Source organism: Poecilia formosa, unplaced genomic scaffold (assembly GCF_000485575.1).
Source record: "Poecilia formosa unplaced genomic scaffold, Poecilia_formosa-5.1.2 Scaffold21, whole genome shotgun sequence".
Lineage (NCBI taxonomy): Eukaryota > Metazoa > Chordata > Actinopteri > Cyprinodontiformes > Poeciliidae > Poecilia > Poecilia formosa.
This window is the reverse complement of record NW_006799960.1, coordinates 957603-969365: the sequence shown is the minus strand read 5'-3', so window position 1 is coordinate 969365 and position 11763 is coordinate 957603. Positions and strand designations below refer to the sequence as shown.

Here is an 11763-nt window from a genome sequence, read left to right as displayed (position 1 = left end):
ATTATAACAACTGCTCAAAATTAAAATGATGATGATGTTTGTGAAGGTGATGACGATGGAACAACGAAGATAAGAAAACATGGTTTCCAAAAAGGTGCAGAGAAAGGAAGAAATGTCCCGAGTCCCAGCAGAGACAAGGCCAGGATTCCTTGAAGGAAGGGTTCTGCTTTAACAAGACTGATTTGTGTGGACATCAGAATCCTCCAAGTGCAGGTAAAAAAAAAAAAACAGCAAACCAAACTCTATAAGGTGCCATTCTCCATCTATTTTATTCTCTCCCTTATTCACAATTTAGTTTGGGAGAAAAGACGACAATATTGCTCTGTTGCGACTGTCAAATGAAATAAAACCACTTGGATAGTTACGTTTGCCCACTCTATCACTATATTGCAGTGTACAGATGAGGCTTGAAATATTCTAGTGGGAAGGAAAGGCTCTCATAAAAATGTATTCCCTGAGAATGGTCACAGAGATTGCAAAGATCCAGCCTTTTATGGACGTCTGGCACTGGACATACACATGTAGAAGGATGGATAGACAGAGAGGCAAAAGGGAAATTACAGTCAGGTCGGCAACGTTTATTCTTCAATCTTTGTGCGGTATGGCTGCATGGTGGAAAATGTGCAGGGATCTAAGCATTAAAGACTTAAAACACTGAGCTCCTCCTAACTATTTGTCTGTGCTTTACTGAGTAACTGCTCAACACAGGAGAATAAAATGGTGAGTAAGTTGAATGCTTCTTTTTGTAAGTCCACACTACAAACTGATGTTTAAAGCAGATAGAGGAAGAAAACAAAAAATTTAATGTACAAGTCGTAATTTGCAAAGTGTTGCTTACTGGAATGCAACACGGATACTGAATCGGTGTAGCTTCGCCGGGAGCACGACCGGAGAATCTAAGGGGACTTATCGAATGGAATAATTGATAATCAGGGGAAATAATGACTAAACAGAGCATGACCAAACACAATCGTGGCCCATACAACTGAAGACTCAGGAAAAGGTGCAAACAGGAAAACGGGAAGTAGTAAAACACAACACACGATCTAATAGAAAATGGCCAAAGTTAAACTGGAGCTAAGGTCTACTATGAGAAAAATTAAAAAGACCCTCTCTCAATATGATGCTAGCACAAGAGATGTACGGAAGAGTTTTTAATTTTTTTTTTATTTTGCTACAACCCATAAAAAACATTATTATTTTTTTTTGTCTTTAGTTTGATTGATTGTATGTTTTGTTGAAAGTATCCAAAACATTTTGCCGCCATATTTTGTTGGAACATCTCATCTCACATAAAAAAATACAAAATAAATAAAAATATCACAAATGACGACATACCAATTCTGGTCACCACGAATCGGCTGCTCAGTAAGCTAAAGTATTCCTGGTTTTGTGAGTTAGGCGTCCTCTCATGTGCCCAGATAATGACATTAAAATCCTCTTAATGGGTTTACGTTTGACTCCACAGAAAAGATCCTTGTGGTATCATGGCTGTAGCTCTTCTCACTGCTATCTTTTTTAACAGAAAGCCATTATGTTGCCATTTGTACAGCTACGCAGCATTCCTCTCATTGAGCTGCCCCCTGTTGGAAACCTTAAGTAACTTGTCTTCTGTCAAGTATAATATTTCTTCTTTTATTTTTCTCATTTAGTGCGCTTTGTCTAGTATGAAATAAGACTTTTTTTGGTCAAAAATGCACAAATTATTAAAAGTGCTGCACAGTGGAAAGCTCAGGTATAGAGCTTTGTGTTACATTTTTACTCATCTACCGATTTTTTTATTTTATTTTTTCCAGTAATTTGATTATTTGTTAATAAATGTCTACAGATGCCAGGATTAAGTTACCTGCAATAATCATCACAATCAGCAATACTTTCTCTTTTGCAGATAATATGCATAATATTCTCAAAATGCTTAAACCCTCCAAGCTCTTGTGCAAAGGTTTATCTCTCCCCTGGCTGTCAACTCTGTCACATCACTTATGTGAAGTGATGCACTTTGTTGTGTTGGATATCACCGTTTCAAAAGTCAAGCACGAAGTAAAAAAAAAAAAAAAGCTTCCTAAGGGACTGGCTGAAATGTCCGTCTGTTTTCTTCTCTCTCTCTCTGTAGTAACCTTGGACATCTATACAAATCAAATTGGTTTCTATTCCAGTGCTTCACTCATTCTCTGCTGCTACACTAACAAGAACATGTCTCTTTTGTTCTACCCCTGTCTTTTATTTGCCCTGCGTTATTGAATTCTTTCATGGGACTGAGTGGAAGAGCTGTGGGGTTCAGGCTTGATAATAGACTTTCTCCTTCTGTTATCAGTTATTCCCTCTTCTATCACTCCTCTCGTCATCGTGTTCCCATTTTCTTCCTCCGATATATGGTGCTCTGTTGCGAAAATCTGGCTTCTTGACTCAAAACCTTTGCATCCGTTATTTAAAAAAAAAAAGTTTTTTGTTGTTGAATATTTATGACTAAATAACTTACATATTCTCAGTTACATTCTCTCACCCAAACTATGATGAAGACAATCTTCTGAAATTGATGAAATCAGTGTTTTTGCTGTTTTCTGCTTTCTGTGCTCTCTACACACACAAAAAATGTCGACTCACTGAAAAGTTTGACTTTAAATTCGGCAATGCTGCACTTTGCCGGTGCGTAGCATGTGTGTTTGTACTCTTATTTATCAGTGTCTGCAACATCGCAGCTGTGAAGTACTGCTGTACGTTTCTGATTTACCGCTTTGCTTTGGTACACCCTGCCTTCTACTTTCACTTTCTGCTGCTGGACCACTCTTGTTGCTCCACCTCCCTCTCCCCTTTTTTTTTTTTTTCCACAAAGATAAAAGTATTGATTCTTGAGTTTGAAAGCTACCATCGATTTTTCTTTTCTTGTTTTTTTCTTTTTTTCTGGTTTAGTATGTCTTTGAAAGTCCACTGTATGGAATGTAGCAACAGCAAGTAGCGCAGTTTGCTGCATGCTGATTGCTTTACGAGCTTCTTTTGAAACTGCCATGGCTGCCAAACACTTTGCATCTGTGCTTTCTGAGTCAGTTTGTCTTGTTGGCGGCGAAAAAGGTGGAGAGCAAGAGCTACAACATTTGATAGAAAACTTGCTTGCTTTAGAATATGGGAGGAGGGGGGGAAAGAAAACATTTAGGATTTACACTAAATTTTACACTGGTGGAAGCATAAATATGAATATTACCAAACCAGTACAAGGAAACCCAAATGATATCAGGAAACAGATTGGAACATAGATTAGATTTGAACTAGCATAGTAGATTTTAGCCAATTTCCATTTACCCTTTGCAGCTATAAGCAACAACATATTATAACCACCATACAATGAGCTGCCATTTATTATTCATATAGGAGAAGTGGCTAAGAGTCACCGTGTATGTTGTAATCAAGGTAATGCATTTTTAAACTGCTTTAAGCAACTCAAATGAAGCAAGTGACAGATGATGAAAACTTAAAGTGTTTGGTTTATTATCTTTTCTTTTTTTTTTTTTTGCTCATTGGTGTTAAAACATTTTATTTTAAATGTTTACTTCAAGGTTTTATGTTTTTTTTTTGTTGTTTTTTTATTCAGTCTACATCCTATGAAAACTTTGTTTCCTGTTCTATTGGCACAAATTCAATTCCACCAAAAGCCTTTCAGAAATTTGCACTTGCTCAGTTCATTTATTACTTCTAAAATGCACCAAGATTAAAAACATAATAGGGATGTAAAATGTAAAAAAAAAAAAAAAAGAAAGAAAGAAATCCCTGTAACAAAGTAAATCTTTCTGTCATAGCAAATTTGCTCTGAAATTTAATTTGGGAGAAATGATAACTAAAAAAAGCTATGTGCTTTTTTCTTTTGCTAAATGACCTGCTACAGTGCTCTCCAAAGGCACAACTTTTAGGGACCCATCGTTTTGGTCCGTCCCTCTCGCTGGGAAGCACAACATGTCCCAGCTGTTGTGAGGCCTTGTCAAAAGAATAACACTCTGTAATAGGCTTAATACAGCATCTGCTTTCTGCACTGCACAGATTGTTAATAAAGGTGTAATATGTTTCCTGGGATTTCAGGACCACCAGCCAACGTGAGCTTATCCCCCGCTCTGTGACCGAGCTGATGGAAGCATTATTATTTGTGCATTTGTCAAAGACTGCATTTTGAGTGAGGAGTGTATGTTTTGTCGAGTGAAACTGTGCTTTCTGAGGATACGGGACGAGTTCCGGGGAGCAATATTGTACGTGGGAGCAGCAGAAAAAGCGAAGAGCAAGAGACATTTGTCACCAGCGGAGAGGGTTCCAACATGCCATCATGGTTATCCTGGTGGCCATCTGAGTTCTTCATGAAGCGAAAGATAGACTGAGTGCAATAACAAGAGAGCCAGACTGCACAGAGAGAAGAAGAGACGGAGGGCAATCAGCTATCAGCTTGGACAGCCCGGTCAGTCTGTCGCAATGTCGTTTTTTAAATGCCAGTCTGTCCCCGAACAAATAACCAGCCCCTTAGGTTTTTCTTTTCTCCGTATGGCGGGCTTGAGACGTGAATGAGTCAGATTGAAAACAAAACGGTGGGGAAAAAAAACAAAAAACAAAGTCCCTTCACTCCTCCATTTTTACTTCATTCACACTCGCTCAATCAATGTGTATACTTAGATTCTCTGGGGTGTTTTGTCTAAATATTGTCGCAAGGAGCTTACTTGCTTCATGCTCGGCTCCGCTACTACCCTCCTCTTCTTTTCACTTTTTCTTTCTTTTTTTTTTCTTTTTTTTAAACAAGTATCTTACTGAAGGATTTGATGAGCGCTCCTTCATTGTTTCCTTCACGCGGTGAATTTCGTGCCAGACAAGCCTTCCTGGTCATTTAGAGAGAGAAGAGAAAAGGCGAGGATGGCCATGTGTTTACACCTCAGTGGAGCACTCGATTGTCTCTGGCTTCATTGGTGGGGAACAAATAGCTGTAACGTCTTTACAATCTTATGCGTACTGATGGTAGACGATGAGAGCGTTTACTACTGCTGACGACACGTTTGGCAAAAGTGGAGTTTTGACAAGGATCTTGTGTGTGAAATCGAGCAGGTTTTATTTTAGAAGTTATTGTGACTGCGTTGCCTGTACAAGGGTATACGATAAACATTTCCTCTCCACTAATGTCTGCCTCACGTGCTTAAGAGCTCTTTGTTCTCTCCTTACCTTGCAGCGGTAACGAGCATTGACTGCCGTTGCAGAGTTTGGAGGATTAACTGGGGTTTTGTACATTGAGAAATGGATAATCTTCCTCAGATCTGACCTATTGGCTGCCTTCTGCTGACTCTCTGAGGCTTTATAAGACCAAACATATGTTTCAGTGATTGCTGGATTCGGTCTGGTTTTCCCCTCCTGTGAAATCCACAGTAGAATGTATAATTCATAGTCAACAAATCATCAGCTAACTTAACAACGTATTTACATTTACCTCATTTTGATGTTTCCTCTTTTTTTTTTTTACAAGGTGTATAGCAGTGAAAAAAATATTCTTACTGCTTTTATGTATCTTTTAAAACTACATCCACTCTCACCAGCGACGGCTTTAGGAGCAAAGCGAGTGGTGAACGCCGCTGCTTGGTATAGAAAGCTGGTGAAACAAAGTTTTCTACAGGGAGAGAGAGGTTACAGGCTATGTTGACTGGATCAGATTATCGGGGGTCATAACCCCTAGTCACCTCCCCGCACCCCCAGAATATGCTTGCTAACAGTTGCCAGTTTGAAAGTACATGCTGTGCATCTTCCCTCCCCCCCCCTGCAAATGTTGCTCGTTGTGATCATCTGTGCTGTTGTCATGAATAAATACAGCGTGTGGCGTTCTGCCTCTGACAACATCGCAGCAGAGGCATAGAGACACCAGGCTTCTCAACCTGGCCTCGCTTTCTCTTTGTCGCGTCGGTCTCTCAGCGTTTCTCTCTCATGTATGCATAATGCCGGGCCTCAGGTTGCTGATTTGGGGACAGTAATTGGTCATTAGGTGAGGGACAGGTGCAGCTGCCTCTTTTTTGCAGCGTTAACAAGGCATTTCATCATGGTTAGCAGGCTGACGGTGCTCTGATCAGCCGTTGTTTTTACGACAATACCAGACACACGAAAAAATGTGCATGCCCACATACAGTACTCGTATTGACACTCCGGTGGTCCCCGCTGACTAATGCTGCCGTGCAGCGTTGCTGCATTAGAGGATTTGACTCCAAACAAGCAGACGGCATTTTGTCTCCTAGCGTTTGCAGCTAAATTTTGTTAACCATGTTGAGACGGTCAGCTGACTGAATGCATGACATAAGGTTTGGAGCATCAGGTTGAGTTAATGATATAAAAAAAAAGAAGAAAAGTAATAATAATAATAATAATAATGCAAAAATAATTTTATTTTCTATGATTATAATTGTAAAAGTTTTGCGATCTGTTTTATTTTGTATGTGTTTTAAAAAAAATCAGTTTTGTCTTTCAACTTCCATTTAGTCTTGTTGACTGAAAAGGCAAAGTCCAAAGAGGAGTTTGGGTACTTGAGTACGTGCAGAAGTACTCGCATGTTGCAAAGACGTGAAAGATTGATTTATTCATAGGTTTTCACACTGTACTCTTATTTTTCAGAAGAATAACCTGGAACACTGAAGCAATCACGCATGCAGACCTCTAAGCATATTCTTTTTATGAGATTAAAAAAAATATTTAATGCAAGCAATTTATCGCGTACAACAGATAAACTGTTTCTTTGCAACTGCATTCCAAGGACGCTTATGATTTATTTTCTATTTCTTCCAACTTATTGTGACTTACTATCAGAACAAAAAAAAAGGCAATTGTTATCATATAATGATCAATTGGTGTTTATCTCACTAGGCTCTTCTAAAGGTCGCTGCTAATAAATTGTAGTCAGAAGGAAGTTTAGAGGAGTATCTGAAAAAATAAAAAATAAAAATCTTTGGTAAGTTGTCATGGCACTCAAGTGCTTTCAGCTTTCAGGAGGAGAGAAGCACAAGTGAAATGTCAGACTGGGCACAAGATCTGTACAAAAATAAAGATGGGAAAAGTTTTTCTTTTTTACTTTAAGTTCTTGGTCGCTTGAAGTTCATTTCTTAGTTTATGGATCAACATTACAGTGTTGCTGACTCGAGTTTCCATTTTCAGGTTCATCTACCGTCACTCCCCTCAGCATAACCACATTCCCTTTCCTTTGCCATCTCACAACCAGTCAAACAGATTACTACGGGCGTTAACCCCATTGATTTGCTCCAAATGGCCTCCAAATGCCAGGAATTACATTTCAGACGAGGGGAGGGATAGAAATAAAGTGTTGTTGGATTTCTTGCCGCTTTGCTGCAGGATTAAGTGATGTTTTGTAAAACAGTGGCATTTTTTTTTTGCTCATTTTTTTTTCTTCATGCAGTACGGCTTATTATATGTCGACACTAAAAATGCAATCTAAATATATTTATGGCATTCACTGGAAAAGATTATTCAAATTGTATTAAATTTAGTTGTTTTGAGAAATAGGAATGCTTGCTCAAAGAAGTTTAAGTACAGAACTTTAATAAAAACTTGGATCTAAAAAAAAAGGAGTATCTGAAATGCCAGACTAAGCATTTCAGATTCAGATTCCATTCAAACTAATGTCAGTGTTGGCCTACTTCTGATTGGTTATCAAGACTGATTGGTTATTGTTTTCCTGGTGATCAGGTGGTGCCCCAATTGGTTATTTATATAGTTATGAATGGATCAGAGGTCCCGCTAGACTTCTTTATTATTTGTCATTTTTTACTAATGGTGTCAAAACAATCCTATCATAATCTGTTTTTACCCATCAAGTTCTAAACTGATGACATTTAATTGCATTTTCTTTTCCCTCTGTTTAAATATGAACAGATAATCTGCATCATATTATTATCAAGCTGAATATATTTTACTTTTTCTCTGCAGTGGCAAAGTTTTGAAAGGTAACATTCCACCATGTAACGTAATCAGATGTCGGCGATACTCGGCTCCCTTATTTTCACGAAAAGCACCTTGAAGTGTCTTGTGTGTGAATAACGCTACGCACACAAATTTACTTTTACCATTTTCTTTGCCTTTCGTTACTCGCTTGCCACGTGATTTTCCTGCTGACTTGCACATAAATTCAATTGTGCATTGCATCTTGCTAGCCTCTGAATTATAAAATACTTTATGACTGTAGTAGAGAGCATGCTGATAATTGTGGCTTGTGATCCAGCGTCCTTACTCGTGTCTTTCTTTTTTGTTTCCCTATCCTTCCTCTGTCATTACTTTGAGTGTCTGTGCTCCTCTTTATACTTTTATCTTATTTCCTTCTCAGCTTCTTTCACCTCGAGGTTTTCTGTTTGAATTCTGTCTGTTCAAACCTCTACAGCATCTCTACAGCTGAATAACTATTGATCAGAGTTGGAGTGGTTATGCTACCTAATGAGAGACTAAATATAGCAGTCGCTGCAACGGGCCTGCTGCGGCATCCTGGCTCATCTGCTGCTCAAAGTGTGAATAGTCACACCGTTGGCATGACAACACAGCGGTCAAGGCTTTATGAGCAGTCACAACAGATTGTGTACTTGTGTGCAAGTTTTGTGGGCAAATGTAGACGGGGATGAATGAAGCAAAACGGGAACAAAATGCAGCACTTCGTAAAGAGGGTCCTTAAGAAAGTCCGTAGTTGTTTGGACGGTTGGACATTATTACTGGGATACGATGCTACTTTTCTTACGTCTCCTTTACTACATTTTACATAATCGTGAAATTATTGTTGAGTCAGTGACTGGATAAAAACATAATAGCATAAAACATTTTGCCACCTACATCCCATTGTTACGTTGTAAGTAAATTGGCTTAAACCTACATCACTGAGACTTATTGTGTTCACTTTGACAAGTTTAGCTGCCCACACTTACTTCTTTGTTGCATGGTAACCAATTGAGTCACAATCCCTCAATACCAGCCCACCTTTTCCCAGCCAGCTGGAGGAAAAAAAATAAAAAATTGAAGAATAAGCATGTGCTAATGGGATATCTTCTTTAATAGCCTACTGTTTCATTCAGCTGCGTGGCCACGATAAGGACTACCCACTGTGCCTAATCACATCTTCTCTCTCTCATTTCACCTGAGGCACATCTGCAATCAAGTCTATTTTTGACCGGCACTAGTGCATGCTTTGCTCTGCTGGGATTCAGAAAGGAAAAAAAAAAAAAGCATCTATGTGCATGTACCATGATGAAAAATACATTCAACCTCACAAAAGCTTGAAATGACGGCTAAGCGTCAATCTGAGAATGAGGAGGTGAATGCAATATGGAAGAGTTCTTATGTGCGTATGTGCACAGAGTTGTTTTTTTAATTAAGTACATACAAATTCAACTCTGAAAAGTGTGGCGTGACAGTTCATCTGTGTGTAATTTAATGTTTAATTTAAAAATTACGACTGTTTTATGTAGGCGTCTTGAGTTTTTTTTTTTTTTCTTTTTTTAAGAACATTGGTGAAGACACCAAACCGTTAGGTAGGTAGGCAGGCTGGCTATTTTCCTTCATTCTACCTCAAGATGACACAATTTTACGCTACTGTGTCCTAAAATTCCAAGAAGACGCATTTAGTATATGAACAAGCTCACAGTTAAGTTAGTTAGATATAAACCAATTGAATTTAATAACTGAATAATTCTGTTAGCAGCTGGAGCTGATTTGTTTTATATTCATTTCTGAATTTCAAGAGATTTTCTCCTCCAGAAAACATTTGCGATCCTTGTGTCATTGGTGTTCAACAGCTTGATGTAGTAAGCATCTGATTGTATTTAAATTGTCTCATCTGTTTGTTTTCTGCTCACATGTTTAAAAAAAAACTGATTGTATCCACGCATGCAGGTTTTTGTTGGAGAAAAAGAAAGAAGCACATTATGCTAGTTTTCAAAATTTTACTAAATATAAATATACCAATAAAACCCACTAGCATACAGTTGAGCGCTGCTTTTGTGTGTCATAAAACACTCTTCAAAACAATCAATTATCGGTTTTCAGACCTCCAACAATGAGCGGCACTGTTGGTTAGTGTTTTTTTTTTTTTATCCAGTCACGGCTAATAGCTATTAAGGTAGAAACACAAAACAAACACAATTAATTGTGTGCATTAATTTATGAACACATCCTGAATTAAGTGGTCAATTGGAAAAAAATGAGCAGGAAAAGTGTTTCGTGCTGATTGGTGTATCATGGTAAACTGTGGATGTCTTAGAACAACAGCAATAACAGTTAGCAAACAATTATGTTGCAATCAGTAGTAACTACGCAATCTTTTCACATTCCTCCTCCGAATGTTCTTCCCCTCACGCTCCTTCTTCTGGTTGCCATAGTAACATGAAATGGCTGCATTATGTAGCACCGAAACAGTGGAGGGTTGAATTTAAAGCCTGTGAGCTAGATTGTTTTACTGGTGTACACACACGCACGCACGCACGCACGCACGCACGCACACAGAAGTGCTTAAAGCAAATCTTAGCATTTATGTTGCTCTACACTATTTGCATGCCTATGCACAACATTTATCATTAATGAGTTGGCTGTGTTTATATTCTATTACAGGATTCTAATTTTTTTATTTTTTATCATTTTGGAACTAAATGGATCAGCATATGCTTATGTCTCACCCTCTTGGCTGAGATGTAAGCAAAAGCAAACTTAACACGGCAGTTAGTCCACCGAAATTAGGATGATTAAAAATAAAATCAGTTTTACTTTTCCTCATTGCTTTCTGTTTTCAACACTCAAATATTGTTGCAAGGCGCAACATTTGTGATGAATACTTTTTGATCCATGTGAGAGACGAATCACCGAGGCGACATGATTCAGATCAAACTCCGATCTGAACTGAATGCATCTCACTGCGAAATCTAAAGTTACATTTTATCACAGTTTGAATTGAATTACTGTTATTGTCATAAAGTCTAATCAAAATCTTTCTTTTATCTTCCCCCCTCCTTGTGTTCCTCTAACTCCTCCAACTCCTACTTTCACTCCCCACTATATCTGTCTGTGTCTGCAGTGTGACAACGCTAAAGGACTGAGGGCCTTTTTTGACGCCATATGCTACGGTCCCAAACATCTGATGATCTTCGGAGGTGTGTGCCCGTCTGTGACCTCCATTATTGCAGAGTCTTTGGAGGGCTGGAATCTGGTTCAGGTAGGGGTTTGTTGTATATGTGAGCACACACAATGTGTGTGTGTGTGTGTGTGTGTGTGCCACACTGTACAGTCGATACATCCTGTCACAAATAATACACTTCTGTGAGACCTACCTATTATAAAACTTGTTGTTTTTAGGCTTTACACAGTAAAGTTCAGCTTTTTTTTTTTTATATTACTGCTTTAGAAAACTCAGACACAAAATGTTTGGGTCACCTGCCTTTAACATGCAAACTAGGTTTTGGTGAACAATTGGGATTGAGGTAACTTTCCAACAAGATATATATAAAAAAATACTCAGTGTGTGGTAATTGTTGCATACATGTTGGCTGCATATCTACAATGCAAGTCTCCCATTCTGTCACATCTTAAACTTGCTGTGGTGGATTGAAGTCTAGTACATCACGCTAAGTGTCATGATTGAAAGGCCAGCTTGAGACATTTTAAGCATCATTGTGCTGGAAGGATCCGTCAGAAGATGAATAAAATGCTTGGGTCGAACTTCATTGTTCAAACTTTAATGCACAAACTTTAAGTGAGCTTCAGGCTTCTCTCCTTTTGCGACAT

The 11763-nt window shown here is 38.4% G+C and overlaps 1 protein-coding gene across 1 annotated transcript in view; it reads left to right on the top strand.

The window, feature by feature from the left end:
* The window catches only part of gabbr2 (gamma-aminobutyric acid (GABA) B receptor, 2), a 186933-nt gene that overhangs the window by 54964 nt on the left and 120206 nt on the right, over nucleotides 1-11763 (top strand). The window contains exon 2 of the mRNA XM_007547581.2: nucleotides 11057-11194. Coding sequence (XP_007547643.1) covers nucleotides 11057-11194 — 138 coding nt within the window. The remainder of the gene's footprint in view (nucleotides 1-11056; nucleotides 11195-11763) is intronic.